General features: G+C 40.4%; 2 protein-coding genes across 2 annotated transcripts; both read left to right on the forward strand.

The window, feature by feature from the left end:
* The first annotated feature begins 36 nt into the window (after positions 1-36).
* LOC144711626 (la-related protein 6C-like) lies at positions 37-2,818 on the forward strand. The gene is made up of 9 exons (XM_078585616.1): positions 37-535; positions 620-769; positions 858-929; positions 995-1,074; positions 1,143-1,227; positions 1,858-1,905; positions 2,011-2,079; positions 2,157-2,276; positions 2,359-2,818. Exons 1-9 carry the CDS (start codon positions 170-172, stop codon positions 2,689-2,691), a joined length of 1,323 nt encoding a protein of 440 aa, XP_078441742.1. The 5' UTR covers positions 37-169; the 3' UTR covers positions 2,692-2,818.
* A 4,829-nt stretch (positions 2,819-7,647) lies between these two features.
* Positions 7,648-8,639, forward strand: LOC144711989 (uncharacterized). Its single transcript, XM_078586162.1, has 2 exons — positions 7,648-8,251; positions 8,344-8,639. Exon 1 carries the CDS (start codon positions 7,917-7,919, stop codon positions 8,244-8,246), a length of 330 nt encoding a protein of 109 aa, XP_078442288.1. The 5' UTR covers positions 7,648-7,916; the 3' UTR covers positions 8,247-8,251; positions 8,344-8,639.
* The last annotated feature ends 11,299 nt before the right edge of the window (positions 8,640-19,938 follow it).

Genomic DNA, 19,938 nt, shown 5'->3' on the forward strand with positions numbered 1-19,938 from the left:
AGCCCAATAGGCCAGCAAGTTCTGGCCCGTGGGGAAGAGCTGACCGGGTCGCACCCCCTCTCCCGCCCTGCATGCATTGCGGCGACGGTAGAGAAACAGAGAAATAGAGAAATGGCACTTGCTATAAATACAAAAATAGGAGGAAAGAAGGCCCTCTCCTCGTCCCTCAATGAGGCGAGGGAGGGACACAAGTGCCCTCCTCTGTTGCCGCTGCTTGCGCTCCCCACCGTTGAAACCCAGGTGGAGAGAGAAACGCGAGCTGAGGCAGAGATACAGAAGAGGCGACGAGGGAAGAGAGAGAGAGAGAAGAGAGGGCGTGGACATGGCGGACGGCAAGGCGGAGGGAGAGCAGGAGAGGGGGGAGGGGGGGTCGAAGCTCAACGCGGAGGCGCCGGAGTTCGTTCCCTACGCGCACTCGCCGGTGGCGGTGGCCGGCGTCTTCCACCCCTGGTACGGTTTCCTCGCCGGCGACGGCGACTGGTTCCCCTTCGTCGCCGCCCACGACCCCTCGCACGTCTTCTCCGACGTCGACCAGGTCCTCGCTTCGTGACACTTGGTCTTCTTCCTCCTGCTCCGCGTCATCGTCATCGTCTTCTTCTTCTTCTTCTTCCCTGCGCAGGTGGAGTATGAGCTCTGCAGCTCCAGCCTCTCCGTCAACGAGCCTCTGGCGCCCATGAAGAAGGTCAAGTCCCTCGGCGGCGGCGGCGGCGGAGGCGGCGGCGACCACCACCAGAAGTTGGCCGCCGCTCTCCGGTCCTCGTCCAGACTCGTGAGACTCCTCTTCCCCTTGCTCTCTTTTCTCGCTAGAGACTGAGCATTATCTCTGTGTCTCTCACGCACTATCTACCCACCTGCAGGTTATCAGCCAGGATGGGAGCAAAGTCCGGAGGAGACAAGCCTTCTCGGAAAGAGAAAGGGAGGAGCTTCAGGTGCCCCCTCTGCTCGACCCTTGCTCGGCTGTTTCTGTGGTTTGATGAGGTATTTCGTTCTTCAGTGCCGGACTGTCGTGGCGGAGAACCTGCCAGAGGATTATTCACGCCGGAACCTCGAGAAGATCTTCAGAGCTGCTGGGAGGTGCGGTCCAGCTCCCCGTCCTTTGTTTTCTTCTATCTCGCTCTCACCGGTGGTATCTTTGCGAACAGCGTCAGGAATATCAAGGTGTGCCGCCCGCAGGACAGCCCCAGCGCCGTCCGATCCCTGAAGCCAGAGCTGGTCATTAGTAACAAGGTGTCCTCGGGCGCAACAATTCTTCTTCTTCATCTTTCATTCTTTTTCTTGGTCTTCTAATTATTGTGATTGTTTTTTTGCCTATTCTTGTTACTGCTACTTTTCCTCTTCTTCTTGTCATTCTTTTTCTTGTGCTTGTTCTTCTTCTTGTTTTTGTTGTTCTTGTTGTTTTCCTTTTTCTTCTTCTTGCTTTTGTTTTTCTTCTTCTTCTACTTGTTTTTGTTGTTCGTCGTCTTCTTCCTCTTGTTTTTGTTTTTGCTCTTCTTCTTGTTTTTGTTGTTCTTCTTCTTATTATCTTTGGTCTTCTTTTTCGTCTTGTTTAATTTCTTCTTCCTCTTGTTTTTGTTGTTGCTCTTCTTGTTTTTTCCTTCTTATTCTTCGTCTTCTTCTTTCTATTTTTGTTTTTCCTTCTTATTCTTCGTCTTCTTCTTTCTATTTTTGTTTTTCTTCCTATTCTTCTTCTTCTTGTTGTTTTGGTTCTTCTTCTTGTTGCTTTCCTTCTTATCCTTCCTCTTCTTGTTTTTGTTTTTCTTCTTCATCTTCTTCTCCCTCTTCTTCATCTTTGTCTTCTTCTTCTTCTTCTTCTTCTTCTGCTCCCTCAACTTCTAATTTCTAAAGTATTGTTTCCAGCTGCATGCTCTGGTGGAGTACGAGACCGCAGATCAGGCAGAGAGGGCGGTCAGCCCCCTACTAGATTTCTCTCATCTTCTTCGATCTCATCTCGTCCAACTTTGGAGATCCTTGGATCTAGATCTGAACGCTGCAGTTTGGTTTCGATCGCAGGTGGAGAGACTAAACGACCAAGGAAACTGGAGGAAAGGCCTGCGCGTGAGAATCCTGCTCCGGAAGACGGTGAGAGATAGCGATAAAGATTTACGGATCTCCATTTCGGAAGCGCTCGTTGCTTGACTTTGGCCTCCTGCTTCCAGCCGAGGTCGGTGATCCGAGGGAGGAGGGCCGACTGCGACACCTTCGACATCAACTCCGAGGACGACGACTCCCCGATGGCGTCATCTCAGCCACCGTCTCCTTCTCTCGAGCGCAGCCAAGTAAACATGGCGTCCCACGTTTCAAACTCTCGTCATCTTGTGCTGCATTCATCCCTTACGTTGCGCTATTATCTCGACGCAGAGCGAGGAGAGCTTCGTCGCCGCGGCGGCGAGGACGTGGGCGGCTCGCGGGAGAGAGAAGCTGCGCGGGAGCGCGGCTCAGGCACTGCCCGCGCGCGGGCTGCTCGCCCTCGCCACGCAGACGTCGCCGCGTAGCCCGCGGCCGGCCGTGGACGGTGGCAAGGGGATCCTTTCGCCGTTTCCGCAGGCGGCGCCGCCGGCGAGCTCCGGCCAAGGCGAGAACTCCGGCAAGAACAGCCCTCGAATAGGACCCAGAATGCCGGACGGCACGCGCGGCTTCTCCATGGGCAGAGGGAAGCCCCTCGCCGCTCCCTCTGGCGGCGCCGCCGCCTGAGGCCCACCCCGGCGAATTCCGTATCCATGCATGCATGTATTAAGAATTAACATTTTTTTTCTTCTTTCTAGGCAGCCGAAACTCAGAGATGACTGGCTCTACCAGCCGAAACTCGGATTTTCCTTCTTCTGCATTTTGTTTTACTCTGTTTTTCTACTGATAACGTCCCGGTCGCGTCTCGCCGAATCGCTGCATCTGGCGGCGCACAGGGTTTTTTATTTGTTGTCCTCCCCCCACTGCAGCTTGAACGCCAGTCGTGCAATGGACTGTTCGATCAGGATGATAGTAAAGTTCGGACGCATGTCAGGGCCTCGGATGGATAATTATAATTAAGTTCAATCGTAGCGGGCCTGTTGGGGTTACTTGCCCAATACTATGTCCTAATTTCTTGGCGGCTAATCAAAGTCAAATGATTTGCCAACTAAAGACATTAGACCAGTAAACCATGAAACGCCGATGACGTAGATTCGATGAAGAGTTTGATTCTTAGCAGGATTCTACTATAAGGTTTTGATTTTAGTTCTTGATTTTGAAAGGCATCAACTCTATGAATTTGTTGTTTGTTTTTAAGTAATACTAACTTATTCTATCGAATATATTATTACGAATTACTGTATACCATCATCTAGGATTCCAACTTTTCAAATATTCATGCATTTAGGTAATAATCTCACCGAGAATTATTTGCGTTTGAGTAGTGTTAGTTCTGCATCTGCTTATTTCTGATTAGTGATTCTTGGTTCTCTAGGTTTGACAATCACAAAATTTGAATGACATGGAAAGAATGCCTTGATGCGTTTTGTGAAACTATAAAAATAGTTATCCTGGACATTTCGAGTTAATGTGCTTTGAACGAAAATGACAGGTTGGATATTTTGAAAGGATTGTTATTGTTGCGCTTATTCGAGAATATTAACTGTTACATCATTTGTCCTAAATTATAATATCCAGACCACATAAATCGTAATGCAATTTCACTTCCAAAAACCCGAGAAACATTATTCACACTATGTTATGTTTATCAAATGATATTTTTTACTAGTTATATCATATTAATATTTGGCCCTTCTCATGCTTTTGCACTCTTAAATTGGACGAGTTGACGCATTATCACTAACCTATGGATGAGTTAGCGGTTTGAGGTTGCTATTTTATTTTAACGATTTTTAAAATCAAAATATCAAAATTTTAAACTACAGGACGCCAAGAAATAGAAATTTCATCGCAGTAAAGCAGATGAAGTCTATAATGACAGCCATATACTTTTTGGTAGAAGAAATTATAAGAGTGTTTATGTCCAACTAAAAACTCTTCATATCTTAATTTTTTGAACGAATCTCAAGCCCAGTTATCGAAAATCACTTCATAAGATGTTATAGTAAAAATTTACTGAAAATGAAGGCAGTTTCCTTGTACATTAACCTACTGCACCATTGTATATGGAAGCCATCTTTCAATAAGTCAAAGGCCATCTTATTTACGACTATGATATTTTTTTAGATAAGTTTAGATGAATTCACCACTTGACTTATTTCTTGTAAAATAGATTTTTTTTACGTCTTCCTCTAATATTCTTGAAGAATACCAACGTACAATCTTCTCTTTGAGTTGATAGCAGTGTTCCTTTCAGATCAAGAGTTCTTGAGTTTAATGGATCAATTCAATAAACATCAATTGCAAGCTTCCACAATAACTAGGGGAAAGCAAAAAAAGTGGGTCTTCAGGTTGTAGATGCTTTGGATCTATGTTCAGAGTGATGGCGCATGCCATCAAAGATCGTCGACGACGTCGTCCGCGCCGCCCGACGCCGTCATCGAAGATCGGGTTAAATTGCTCAAATTATCGCATTTTGTTTTTTCATCGTCCTTTGTCGTGTTTTGTGTTTCATTTTCCCATTCTCGTCATTGTGTTTTCGTCGCGTTGGCGATGTGTTTCGTCCGTCCATCGTTTTATCGTCAAGGGAAAGAGCCCTTCCTTTCGTCCGTCCACCGAGACTAATTCTCTGCCAAGAGACTATCGGTCTTCGATCAAGGCCTTTGAATTCTGATTTTGGGATCCTAAGGCCCCTGAGAAGCGAACGATCGATACTCCTGCCGATCCACTGAATTCAGTGAACTTGGACGATTCCGGCATTGGATCGTGTCTGGGCGGTTCTTCGACCGTGTTCTGATAAACGGGCATTGAGCGGGTGGATTATCAGGAGAATTCTGATTTTGTTGCCGTTCGAGAGGATTATCAAAAGCATTCAGATATTGTTGCCGATCGAGAAGACTACCGGGAAGATTCAATTTTTGCTGATGTTCGAGAGGATTATCGGTCTAAATTAGGCTTGCAGTCGTTCCGAGGATTAACAGGACAGATCAGAATTTCTTGTCGTCGAGCGGAGGTTTTCTGGCTAATCCACCTCCCGTCGACCTCCCCGGAAGCCGACAATTTCACTCAGCGGCGTGCACGTCGTCGTGAATTGAAGTATCTGTGATTCCACTCCACGCCTAATCAATCCAGCCCAACGAGAATCTAAGACCCCACTTTGTAAACTCTGATCAAGTATTTGTAACAGGCGTTGACGGGAAATGTTGATCGATGAGGGAACCCCAATCTCACCCACGTCGCCCTCTTAGTCAACATCCACGGGTGGAACCACCGTGCGATCAGGATATTCGGGGGTCCTTTCTCAGATCCTTGTTCAACATGATGACGGTCTGAGATCGCTCTGCGCAACAGGTCGAGGTTGACCAGCGCCTGTCCTCCCAGATTGCCTCAAACATCGCCCGCGGACTGCCAGCCGGTTGCCCACCAACTGTTCGGGGAATTTCCCCTAGCTCTGTTTCACCAGACACCCCGTGGCGCCGCTCCACCAGCATGCCACCAGCTCGCCTCAACCGCTCGCACTCGACTGTACCAATCCTCTGATGGTCACGTTGCCAGGCTTAGTTGACTCTTGAGCCGTGTTGTCCAGGGCTTCACCCTCATTCTCCTCTACCTCCGACCTTTACGCACAGCTCCAGCATCACTGCTCGTCGAGCCGCCGTCTGCTCTCCGGCGTCTCTCCGCTCCACCCGCTCCGCCGACGTCGACAAAGTTCTGCACCGCGAGCCTCGTCGACGACGTACGCTATCCTCTCCTGATGCTCGTTTATTTACCTTTTGTAGTATACTTTCGTCTCAACTCCACGGCGCTCAGGCTAGGTAGGTGAGAGAGACAAATTGAGAGAACTACGACTCTGTGAGTGTCTTAACGGTACGGACGAGACCGTCCGTTACGTGCGAGCCTTACAGATAGATTCTGTTCGGCCGTAAACGCCTTTGTCGCTCCGATGAGGTTTGAGAGGCCACCGTCGGCGTCACCCGGCGACCCCCGTCCAAGCTTGGAGCTCGGCGCCTCCCTCGAGTCGGAGTCTACACGTACATCACGTAGGACACCCATTCATCACGTTGTAGTTACATAACCCGTTAGGATTGCATTCGTCGCATGACGACACGATCGACATTTGATACCATCATCTCTTATCGGTACCGAGTCATCATACTTGGTGCCGACTGGACTACGTCCCCGACGACGTCCGACATCAAATTGGTAATAATAGAGTTAGTCTTCCGACATGGAAAGTGCTCAAGTGGGATTATAAGATATTCGCATCAATAGGAAAGAGTCCAATGGCTTCAACGAAAATTCATTTTAAGATCTGATGAAAAGTTCTATGAGATCTTCGGAAAGAATAATGATTAATTTAATGATGCCAAAGGTCATTTATTAATTTATGCATAATTTATGAGATCAAATAAGTTCAAAGTGGATTAAATTAACTCCTAAACTGAGATTAAGAAAGGAAATGGGTATGTATGCTCGTTTTGTGAATAAAGATGTATAGATATTTAGACATTTGATGTTACCAAAATTATTCCGCATACATTGATGTGAGCACACAGGACCGCATACAGAGATACAGGGACTTGCATTGTTGCATTAACATAAACATTTGTATATTGATTAGACATCAAAGTCATTTGCGCAGAACCTAATTAGCTAGGAATGTGAGAAATATGATTAACCCTTCAACATTTCAGTTACAATTCTTCAAAAGATAAGGCACTGCTCCAAATCCGCCAAAACTTGCTTGCGTTACTAGATACAGAGAGAGGGACAGATAAATATGTCGAGAGAGATCGAGAGAGAGAGATCGAGAGAGAGAGAGAGAGAGAGAGAGAGAGAGAGAGAGAGAGAGAGAGAGAGAGAGAGAGAGAGAGAGAGAGCTGTAGAGAGAGAGGAGATATTTATATTTATAGTGAGGGGAGAGAGGAAATGATATTTATTGAGAGAGAGAGGGAAGAGGGAGGAGAGAGGAGAATACATTTAAATACATTAGAGAGAGGAGAGCATATTTATTAATATATCTTTATGTAGATAGAGAGGAGAGAGAATGGAGACGAGAGGAAATATATATACATATATACAGAGAGGGAGAGAGAAGAAAGGAAACAATATATACACATCTATAGAGAGAGAAGGAGAGAGAAGAGAAGAAAATATATTAACATAGAAGGAGAAAGAGCGAGAGGGTGAGAGAAGATAGGAAAATATATATACATAGAGGGAGAGACAGCGAGAGGGAGAGAGAAGAGAGGAAAATATATACATAGAAGGAGAGAGAGAGAAAGAGAAAGAGGGAAGAGAGAAGAGAGGAAAATATATATACATATACATATATATATATATATATATATATATATATATATATATATATATATATATAGAGAGAGAGAGAGAGAGAGAGAGAGAGAGAGAGAGAGAGAGAGAGAGAGAGCATTATGAGCTTCTCTTTGTAAGTAATCCGCATTTCCCCTCATTTTTAAACCTCGCGCGTGCTTGCCTCGTACCGTCTGTCACTGATTCATTTATCGCAGTCGCTCTCTCTCTTGCCTCATAGTGCCTGTCGTACAAGATACATTCATCGCGTGCACTTTCTCTCTCTTCTCCAGTGGTACGGTAACACCGGCTTCGTCTCCTCGGCCTCGTCGCTGCTCTTTCCTCGGGTTTTGCCTCATTTAAAGTCTCGTCTCGTCTCCCTGTCGTGTGTTATCGTCTTAATATCGCCATAAACTCTGGGAGACAGACAACTCCACCTCTCCCCCTCCCTCTTCTTTTTTCTTTGCGCTCTACCGATCGCAGCTTCGAGCAGGAGACGAAAGGGCCGAAGCCAGTCGAGCAGTCGCAGCTTCGGCCATATGTCGACGTTCCCACTGGAGCAGAACCCCCCGCCCGCGGCCATGGCGCTGAACCCACCGTCTGAGTCTCACCCCGGCGGCGGATCGGTTGGGCCGCTCATCGGCGTCCTGGCCATCATCGCCGTGCTCGGCATTGTCTCCGGCATAATCGGACGGCTGTGCTCCGGCGGAAGGATCTTCGGCCACGGCCCTTACGACCTCGAAGCCTGGATCGAGACCAAGTGCGCTTCCTGCATCGACGGCCACTTCGAGCCCGCGGCGGCGCCGCCACCCCCCTCCTCTTCCGCTTCCTCTCTGCCGCCGGCGAAGCCGTCGCAACCTGAGCCGTGAATCGAGTGAGACGCAGTTTTGTACAGAGAATGGAGTCCCATTTATTCCTCCCCTTCTCCTTAACTCTCTCTCTCTCTCTCTTCTTCCTCCTGTTCAGCATCTTCATCTTCTTCTTCTTGTCGGAGAATAAGCCAACGGCAGAGTCACGGGAGTTTCAAACGTTACAGTACCACGAGCCGTCCCTTTCGTCTTCCTTGCTTCGTCCAGTCCAGGAGCTGTGAGCTTGTGGTCGCATTAATGGCCGAAGCGCTGCTGATTTGTCCTCAGGTGGCGGCGATTGTGACGTCCTTACTCTAGAGAGAGAGAGAGAGAGAGAGAGCGAGTGAGAGAGAACAAAGAATGGAGCCGGTATGGGGAAAAACTAGCCGTTAGGATCCTCCGATGGCCTGACAGGAGCGCTCTTAGGCTTTTATCGTTCAGAATCTCCAACTGGAAGAAGGCATGATAGTAACATAAATGGGCTGACCTCGTAATAAATAGTAAGGTACGAAATTTCAAAACATTACACGCCTGCTTAGGTGTTGCAGATATCGATTTCATAAGCTAGGATAGAAACGACTCCGGAATCAAGATAGGGTGCGATGTGACGGTGGACGAATCGATAGTGGGAGTCTTTGATGCCGATTCTTATGCGTAGTATCCTGAAGGCGTTTAGTTTGAGAGTTATTTCCCGTTTGATTGAACTAAATCTCATTTCTCAAAATGATTTCGTTAAGTTTTTTGACTGGTGCAATATGAATACCAATTTTTTATTTCTAAGGTTATTAGTTTGAAACCTTGATGATTTTCATGAGATATGTTTGATTTGTTTAATGATAATATAGTTATGATCATATAGTGAAGATCCATTATCGATCAAAATATGTATGTTCCTTTTTCTGTGCATGAAGGATCCAGAATACATTAGTTCATAGTTGTAGAATCCCATCAGATCTTATTGGTCTATATTATAATTGATAATTATTTTATATCTGATCATAGATATTAGTTCATACAATAGTTAATTAGCAGGCTCGTTAAAAAGTCTTCCTTTAAATCACATAAAAATGGACATGCTGTTTCAAGAATCCTTAAGAAAATTATCTTACAGCCTTGGAAGGATCTTTTATATCACAATTTATTGAGTCTATATTAAACAAATGAATCAAATCATATTTTTGAAGCTTGATCTGATAGAACATAAGTTATTTTGGTACTTCAATAATGCTATTGATATTATTTTTGTTTAACCGTGATTTTAAAATGGGTTAATGATTGGATTATATATTTCTCATGAGATGAAATTATTACCTTGATTAAATGAAATTATCCTCATACATGTTTAATTTTATGTCATCATTAAATGAGCTTTCATGTTTAATAAACCGATTATTTAAATCATTAGTAGGATAATTTTCATTATATAATATTCTATTCATTTTTACTATATTTAATCTTTATTTTTAAACAATAACATGTTCCTTAATTTGATGTTTTCTAAACACAAAATTGGATTTCTTAAAAATTGTTTCCTAATATGAAGAGTAAAAATACCATCCCTTGATTGGACGGAGGACCTACTCTCGTTGAAAAAAATGATATGAAAGAACAGAGCTCCCTCTCCCTACACCCCTGTGTTGGATTTCAAGAAGCCCAGAATGACCTTGATTTTGGGATACCTCTGACCGTAGTTTTTCAATCAGGTTTGCCTGAACTTGGTTCCCGATCTTGATCTTCCATCACCATTTCTTCAATCTTTATCTGACTTCCCTAGAGATGTTCATTTTTGGTATCCTGTAATGCATGAGTACTATGTGCCAAAATTCTTTAAGCGATCTGATTTCCCAGAGAAAATTAAAGCTTTTAAGATAATTTTTACAGTAAAACCTGTTTTTTTGAGTCATACAATTAAGTAATTTGAGCTGCTTGATCACTTTTGGACATATATTTTGATGTAACCACACGGTCTAATGGAATTAGGACCTAGTGACCAACATGAGAACTTCTTCAAAGACGACTGTAAGCCAGAACTGTGAATATCGGGTTTGCAACAATTGTCTGTGATCCAGAATTGCAAGAAGAAGAATATAGAGGAATCTGAAGGAGGGGCCATTCCAGAAGTAGTCAGCCAAGTGATTGACAAGAAGCAAAGATCGGGGAGTGCAAGCATCAACAGTTTGTGTTGAAGAATAAGGAGTTTTACTGGGGTGTGAGACCCATAAGAAGATGAAAATTTAGTATGGTTTCATTGATTGGTTCTCTTGTAACAACAAACTCATCACGCGACAACCTTAGTTCTTGAACATAATCCTCGGTTGGTTTGTCTCCTTTAATGATATTGTGTAGTTCATGATATTAGACTGGTTTCATCCTGCAACACATTTACATATAGATTCCCAAGCTTCTTTAGTAGTGTTGCTTCTTACTATGCATGATAGCATTAACTCATATAAAGATGTGGAGGTTATCATAAATATATGCTGATTTAAATGGGCCCAAGCATCATAATCAAGATGAATTTGAGTGTTCCCCTTTTCATCCATGTAGGAAATAAGAGTGGGATATTGCTCAACAATTCTAGAAAGACCAAAACATTTAATCTTGGGGATGAACTGGGTTTTTCAGAGAAGAAAATTATCTCGAGTAAGTTTCAAAGGAACACACATACCACCAAGTAGCACCTTTGGAACATTAGCATGACTTGAAATGATGGATTGTGGTGTTTCTGCAGAGCTTTCTCTGACATTCGGAGATATATTTGCCATTTTGTGGATCTGTGCCATCAGGCTTTATGCTCTAAAGCCGTGAAAATAACTGAAGCACTCTAGACAAGGAAGAGAAAAGTAAGGAAGAAAAAATAAGAAGAATAATGAATGGCTGAACTGTGCTTCTGAAACCCTGGTAAAATTGTTACAAAGAAGAAATATTTATAGGAGAGAATGAGAGGAAGGATCCACTTCAGTTTCCTTATTTTGAATATTGCCATTTCCTTCATTGAGTTCTACCCATTTCCTATTTTGATTTCTAGTGATTCCCTTTGTGTTTTGAGGAGTTCAAGTCCTTATTCTTCAACAGTTTGAACGGGTGATGAGTCAAGAATAAGGTTGATGTGAGTAGAGAGAACTCAAAAGAATGAACGGGCACCTGGTGATCACGCGCTTGAAAGGAGAGTTCGACAATGGAGATCTGGGGAAGAGAACACCAGATTGATGGAAGAAGAATAGCAGTACCAAGTAAGAAGAAATAGTGTATCTTCAAAAAATAACTTCTCAGTTCTCCCTCTTACACCACTATTTAACCTTAATTTCCTAAAGGAAATGAGAGAGTATGGAGCTTTAAGTAGACAGGGCAGGTCTTACCTATATGTAAGGAGCATAAAGGTGGATATGTAGGCCGACTGTAGGATACATCCTAATTCATTTTTGGTCTTATTGATGTGGTTTTTGTTTTAAAATTATATAGCTGGGTGTTAGGCGCCTAACTCGGCGACATCCTTGACTAGAGGCCTGCGTGCTTATTGGGAGGGTGTGTTCGCATTTAGACTTACGATCTTTAATGATTGAGTCCTATTTAGTGCAATGTTGCAACACACTAAGGGTGGTGACACCCCTTATCTTTCAGACCATCGCCCTCGAAGTGGTGATACACTAGGGATGGTGCGTGTGCCCATCGGCACTTCGGCATGACGGATCAGGGTAAGACTCGCGTGAGCTGGGCGCACGGGTTGATGGGAGCTCGCGGCGGTCATCATGCGTAGTGCGCGTGTGCAGGACGCGCAGACTGGGCGGCAGTGCCGTGGTGTAGCACGCGGGGCCACGCAGGGAGCCACGCGGCTGTGTGCGGGCATCGTACACATCTCGTGTGCAAGGCGTGGGCGGGATACATCCCGTTCGGAGACTAAGGCATTGGCGCATAATTGGCGCCGAGGTGACACTCACTGTGTGATTGTCAAGGCTTGGCCTTGACGCCCCTGCGGGTAGCTCTAGGCGTGCGGTGCCCAGCTTGAGGCGTCGAGCACGGCAGTGTCCGGGCAGACCGTGTGATGGGTGTCAACAAGAGTGCCGGAGTGGCGTGTGTGGTTGTGTGTGATCGCCATGCCCACGGGCGCGCGGCGCGGCTCGGGGCCACACGTGTAGCGACGGGGCTGACGAGGGCGCGTGCGGGGCGATGGGCCTCAAGGTGCAGGAGCACCCTTACCACGGCGCGTGATACCTCATCTCATTACTTCGGTATCAACCCTCGTCTTCCCCCATGTAATGCCTATGATGGAAATGTAACTCTTTTGATGATATTAGTGCAATGACCCTATTCCTTGACGGGGCTGCATCCCCACCCTCTCCTCTAACCCTTCTATGCAATCTTAAGCTATTGCGAAGACTTCCGCTACAAGAGATCAAGGCTGCTCAGTATTCTGCTCCAAGCACTAAGGCCAACACATGACAGATTCAAGCAATTAACCTTGCTCTTAATTTGACCACGTGACACTGGGTGATACCCATGGTTTTAGATCCTCCTATGTGTTTTCACGATTCCATATTGTAACAAGTATTCTTATTTGAAACCTTCTATATAATTATTTCCTATGACTCAATTTGATAAAATCAACCTTCTATAATCATGAAATATGTCTTAAATTAATTCCTTATGTTTAGGAAGTAATACCATGAAACAAGCGCATGCGCCGAAGTGATTAAAAAATGTTTCTGATTCATTCAAAATTAATTTTGTATAAATCAGTTACGTTGAATAAGATCGACTCATCTATTTGCTGAGATATTTAAGTCATAGTAGATCATTGAAGTGAACTTGGAAGATATGTCATTAGTGAGTTTTGACGTCATGATTGACCATTCATAGGGCAAAAGAAATAGGGATGACCATAAGTGTGGAAAAAAAATTCAAACTTTAATGATCAAATCGCCTAGGATGGAATAAAATCTTTTTCCCTTTTGGTTCCTCCAGTGAGTCTTCAGAAGCTGCATAAGTGTCGCATGATAACCCAAAAAAGAGTATATGTCATTGTTAATTCCTGGATTAAACAACACATTTATAGTGTTTCCTTTCTAAGTATAGATTTGAGTGAGAGAGCCAGAAATCAATTATAATACTTTTCTGTGTGGTTATATATTCATTGTTTTTTAGATAAAAACAAAAACTAAATATAAGAGAAGCAATATTAATGCTGTTTCTTAAGCATATGCAGTGAAGGAAAACCAAAATTATGATTATGTCAAAGATAAGCTTTATTTCAATATTGTAATGTTAAGAAATCAAGGAATAAATACTTACAATATATTACAGTATTTTTTGGAAGAGGGCACCAGGGTTTCCCACAAGAGCACACTGGACTTTACACAGAGGCGCCAAAAAATGTGTGGTGGATCTCCGGTTTTTCGGTTTAGTAAAAATGCAATAACTTGAGCTTTAGGACAAATTTTTGAAGAATTTCTGGCATTGGAAAGCCCTAGATCTTGTCTATCAGTCACGTGATGATCCAGAAAAATTGAGTGTGGAAGGCAGGAACCTCCGAGAATGCATGAACCTTTGGTGTCACTCCGTTTCGGGCCAAGGATGCATTATTTTTCATTTTTCTCCAAACCTGATGATCTGAGTTCTTCTTCACTTAACTTGAAACTCAAATTGAGTGGATCCAAGAAATACTTCTGCACTCAAAGCTGACAAATGGATTTTGGGATAGAAATTCAAGTATAGTTACAATGTGGGAGAAAAGGGGTATAATCAAGGATCCTAGATTCTTAATGTGAGAAACCTATATTGTGTGGATAGGATTTGGATACTTGTGCTGTGATAAATAAAGATACAAACAAAATTGTGAGAAAAATAAACCAGTTGATTCAAGGGAATCAAGTGGGCGTTAATTCATAAATCATCAAACCCCATTAGTGAGGGCCAATTACAAAACGGAGAATTAATTTCCCTTTCAAAATGAATAAGTGATACTTTTATGTGAATATTATTGGTATAAATAGTAATATAAATCATAAAAATACATATTTATCACAACATATTTGATTTCATCAACATGCCACCAGACATATCCATGTGGTGTTCATTATACAGAATATCCTCATCTTCTACTCGATAAGTGAGACCATTCATGTGGGAAGGATATTCTTGTCATTATAGTCACATTGAGAGGGGAGAGAAAACAAGGAGAGAGGAATAGAAAAGGGGTATCCAAGTAAATAATTGCATGAGCATATTCATTAGGGGCTTTATCATTTTATATTTACAAAGCTTTTCATAAAGAGCGTCATAACTTAAGTATATATTTTTCACATTTCACAAGCCTTATGGGTGTTTCCCTTCAAGTCCATGACCTAATATAGTTAATGCAATACAATAGCAATAAAGTTTTTATTGGCTAACCTTATTGTTTAATTAATCAAAGATTATTTTATTCCAACCAATAGGTTGAGTCATCCGCACTTTAGGAACCAAGCTACACATTGTTCTCTAGTACGCCCAAAGAGTTTATCAACTCTTTGATTTCATTGGTCACTATGAATGAATAATTCATCATTTATGGGACTCTTGTAGAATAATTCACTGTATGGTAAAATGTAAAACCCTAATCAGTCATCCTAATTAGTATAGATAAAAGCTATCATTTTATTAATATCATACAGTTTCTAAAATAATTATATATACATGCTATAAAGCTTAAAATTAATAAATATATTTCAGAATCAATTTGTAATATTACCGGAATTTTAGGAAATTTATGGAATTTTATGACAAAGTATTTGTAAAGGAAATAAATTTTCAAGTCAGAATATATATTTATGGAAATTTATGACTAAGAATATATTTATTTAGTTATTTAAATGTTTTTAAATAATTTTATTTTTCTGCCCTGCCATGTGTTTGTTCGCTAATTTTTTTTTATTTATGCGAATGGCAACCAATCAACATTTTTGATAATGATTAGCATAACTAATCATTATAAAAAAGTTTCATTCTGGCTGTGCCAATTGCAATACCAAAATGGCCAATGATTACTTGATGATTTGATTCTATTTTAGTGTGTAGGATGACCTGGACCAATGCAAAGAACGACTAGATTTAAATCACGATAAATGCAATTTTCAGACTGAGATGCAGAGACATGCATCCTCTTGATAAAATTTAGTTTTTTCTGTAATAAATACTCTACAAGTCAAAACAGGATCCACACACATGATGTCTTGTCATTGGAGAAAGTAAAAATTTTATTGTTATGGGCTTCACAAACTGCATTGGCATGCCCACATTGAATGCATTTCGACACTCTCTTATTGCAGGTAAGAACATATTGCGGCATTCAATGAATAGCAATCAATGTTCTAAATCAATACCCACTCCAGTCTTGAACTCGTCTGCTTCAGAACACCTTGATTTCCTCGGGCTGACCTCCTCGCCAAGATCCTGCATCATCACATACGTATCATACCTCCACATGTTATGCTTCTCGACTCAAGTAGTGTCTTTTGTGCTCATTAGACTTCTGGTTCACAGGAATTCTCCAGCTCACAAAGAGTCAACTTCACATTAGAATGTGCAGCTAGCTTTGAGATTCAATATGCATAAAAATTAAACTTGAGAGAAATAAGAATGAAAAAATACAGAAGATAAATAAAATCCAAATAAACCTAAAATATTCATTCACATTGAAAAGATAGTTCAATTTTCCTCTGAGATTCATAACTGGATTAGGGACAAACAAGTCCATGAGTAGTAATTCAAGTGGTTTTGTCGTAGATATATCTATTTTAATTTTAAAACTTGATTATTCCTGTTTTGACTTGAAGGAAATCCCTTTACTAAATCATATATTTTTGAATATCTAGATTTCTACAATTAATATAACGCTCATTGCATTCAATCAGTAAGCAGATACTTGATATTCTCACTACGTTCAAATCTATCACTTACATATTTTTCGTGCTCTTATTCTAAATAATATTTCAGTAGTTATTTCATTATAAGTGTACATATAGTATGATGAAATTTGACAATGATTTCACTTTCACATGGTTGACTAATGCTGATCAAGTTATGCTGAGGTCCTTTAACAAATAGGATGTTACATATAAGTATATCATGATCCACAGAAACTCTGCTATACCTTTAATATTTCCACTGCTTCTTTTTCCATATATTACTGTACCTTTCTCAGCTTTAGTCTTAAAAAACACTATCAAAGTGTTGAACATCCTTTAAACAAAATTTGTAGATAAATTTAATCAAGAGACTAAAGCAGCGAAGGCCATACCTAGGTCAGGTCAAAATTTGGTTTTTTCTCTAATTTTTTTAATTGCAATATGTGACCAAATTACCTGAAAATTTGTATCCGATCACATCATACACAGAAATCTAACTGCATTGGTCGTGTGCGGACCATACATTATATTTTTTTGAATTATAATAATCCAAAATATTTTTTAAGTTAAATCCTTCACATCTAACATATTTATTTGATCTCAACATCTAATCATTCTTTATATTAGCTTGTGTCTGAATTTATTATAAAAAATTGATCCATCACAATGCCAAATGCTATAAGAATATATTCATAGACTATTTAATTTGTGCATTTATCTTATGGAAGTAGGCCATTTCTTTATTCTTCACACGTTTTTATTTTTTAATTTCTCTGCGAGTTTTATATTTAATATGGATACTATGTGAATGCACAATTTATCCACATGCTCTAATTTTTTCGTTGATCTCATAGGATAAATCAATTTTCTTATCTGTTATTACATCCTTTATCCAACTCACACAATTAGCAAAATTTTTTATTGTGCTCATCATAATTTCTTTGTATATCTGGTAACCTAATCCTTTTTTTCTCAAATACTGTTTTTGAGTATGAAAAATCATGTTGATAGTCTTCTGAATCCAAGTGTTATCAACTATGACATTACATGGATTCAAGGACTTCATTAGAAAAAAAATCACACATCAGAAATATAAATTTATTTAAATGTTTTTGATGTATGATTTCTCATATACTTATAATTAAAAAATATTATAAAAATCCGGAAGGAGTTTTAGGCTGAAATTTTGAGGCTAGTTCCATAGTTTTAGCTTAAAGTATGTTGAGTGATGCAGTTCTCATTGTTGCATTAAGGGATGCATTCGTAGATATTGAATATTGTGACTTATCATCAAGATGGTGCGATCCATACCAGTAGATTGAGTAGGCTAAATGAAGTCCTGAGATTCATGGATGTCATGATTTTTGCGAAGACCATGGGATTATCTCGATATGACCCAATTTACACATCATGGCTAAGATCTGGTGCAATAAAAAAGGAAATGAATCTTCAAAAAAGATAACATATGGAGAGAAAAATTAATCTTTGTGCAATGAGAAGGATATGTAATCCATGTGCAGAGAGTTGTAGCCCAAGGACACAGTTTTATGATCTGAGATTTTTGTCAGAAATACAGATAATAAAGGCAAAAAAATGTTCTTAATGTATAATTTTTTGTGTTTTGAATATGACTTCCATAAGGCGATTTGTTTTTAGGAACTGGATTTGTCATATGATTTATAAGAAATGGAGCAGTAGCAAAAGCTTCATCCAAAATTTTTTTGGATTTTTTGTGCTTTATGAAGCAAAGAAAGTCCAGTTGCAATGAAATGTATGTACTTTGTTTCGGCTGTTGCACTTTGTTAAGGTGTACATGGACACGACACTCTCTGAACATCTCCTTTAGTTTTAAGACAGGTGTGGAGGGCTTGGTACTTTCCACCCCAAACAGACTTTAAATGATTTATGTTTTTAATAAATTGATTTTCTATCCAAGTTTGGAAAACTTTAAACATATTTAGCAGGTCACATTTCCTTTTTAGAAGATAAAGCCATGTAAGACCAAACCTGTACCATTACCGATTTGTAGTTGATCGCTTCCATAATACCCTTGATGCTGAGAACCATAATATTTGAAATTACGTAGCTAACAGAAATTTGTGTGTGGGCTAGAAAGCAAATTCTATTGATGACTCATTGACTGGTTTCCCACCAATTCTAATAATTCAAAAACTGACCTGAATCACTTTTTATATTCGTAGATGTTCATGGACCCTTTCATCATATTGTTATAGTGTTGTTGCAGCTCCATCATGCAGATTTGGTTCTACAAAGAAAACATATTCTCTAGCTTTTCCCTAGCTTCACATGTTGATTAAGCTTTATGTATATGAGGAATACCGGATTCTAAAATGGTTTGATGGACAAATTCAAAGACTTGTCGATCTACTATCCGCCATTTCCTGAACTTAGAGTTCTCAGTTGTGTTTCCCTGGGCATCTGAATGGAAAATGGAGGTGTAAAGTATTATATGGACTTCATTAAATCATATCTTTTAGAAATATGCAGCATTTTCACTCTTCCTTGTTTAGAAAATGGAGGAAAATGTTCTATGAACTTCAATAAATCATACCTGTTAACAAGAGGCATAATTTTCACTCTTCTTGTCAAGAAGAGGTGCTTTTTTCTTCATGTACCTTGATATGAATGTTACTCCTTCAATCCTTCACAGCCGGATTACAATAACATGCCCTAAACCTGATGTAAAGTCATCCTTCAATGAGCAAATCACTCCGCAAATCGTAATTAGGAGCAAAGTTCAAGGGCACCTTTATACAATAATGGGGGATTCTATTTTTAGACCAAGATAATGGATGGATAGAGGAGGGAAAGGCGGAACTACCCTTCTAAATATCTTCCCAAAAATCCTTGCGAATCATTAGATATCATCGTTTCAATTTGAAGCAATCTAAGCCATTCAATTTTCTCTCTCCTCTGATTTGTATAACAAAGTGCCAATGTGACACAAAATTCTAGGAGTTAAAAAATTATAAAATATCATTTAAAAATTTTAATACTTAATGACTTATAAAATTATGTTATTCATGAATTTAATGTCAGAAAATCCATAAAAATACCAGAAAATCCAGAAAAATGAGAATATCATTTCAAAAAATATAATGAACCATTGGAAACGTTAACAAATCTAGTTTTGTATTTTATGTCTTATAAAAGTAAATCTAACTTAAATTAAACCGTTATATTTTATTTATGAAAAAATATTTCAGAAAATTATGTTAAATACCCTAAAATACAGAAAAAATTGGAAGTTCACTGTAAGAATAAAATAACGCATTTTAAGCCCTACTAACATGGATTTATAACTGCTATACTGGTGCATCATGATTAGATTTTATAAAGATTTTGGGTCACAATCCACATTATGGTATCACATATTGTGATGTATTAATGGTAAATCATTGACTAAACGTGTACTATTTTTTAAATTATAGTGATTGTGTGTGTGGGAAGATGAAAAAAAATGGATTAAAATTGTAAGGCAGACACGTTCATCATTCATTTACATGTTAATTTAAGTTGGAAAGTAAGAAAAGGTGGCATTCTTACATCGTACCCCATCATTGGCAAAAGAAACTAAAACACATTAGCACGACATCTGAGTCCACATTACCACATCACCACATCACGACATCAGTGTCACACATTAAACAATGCCATAAGTGTTGATGTGGCACGTGGCAATATGTCACAACACCATGCAATCTGATGGCGAGGACACCAACATCTCATCGACAAACACGTCACCATGGTCAACCAGAGTCAACACACATGCTTTAGACCACGGTCAACTGGAGTCAACCGAAGTCAAC

Source organism: Wolffia australiana, chromosome 14 (assembly GCF_029677425.1).
Source record: "Wolffia australiana isolate 7733 chromosome 14, ASM2967742v1".
Lineage (NCBI taxonomy): Eukaryota > Viridiplantae > Streptophyta > Magnoliopsida > Alismatales > Araceae > Wolffia > Wolffia australiana.

Coding starts and splice junctions, on each gene's coding strand:
- LOC144711626 (XM_078585616.1), top strand. CDS start 170: ATGAGGCGAGGGAGGGACACAAGTGCCCTCCTCTGTTGCCGCTGCTTG. Junction 930..994: donor GAGAAAGGGAGGAGCTTCAG/GTGCCCCCTCTG, acceptor TTCGTTCTTCAG/TGCCGGACTGTCGTGGCGGA. Junction 2,080..2,156: donor GAATCCTGCTCCGGAAGACG/GTGAGAGATAGC, acceptor TCCTGCTTCCAG/CCGAGGTCGGTGATCCGAGG.
- LOC144711989 (XM_078586162.1), top strand. CDS start 7,917: ATGTCGACGTTCCCACTGGAGCAGAACCCCCCGCCCGCGGCCATGGCG.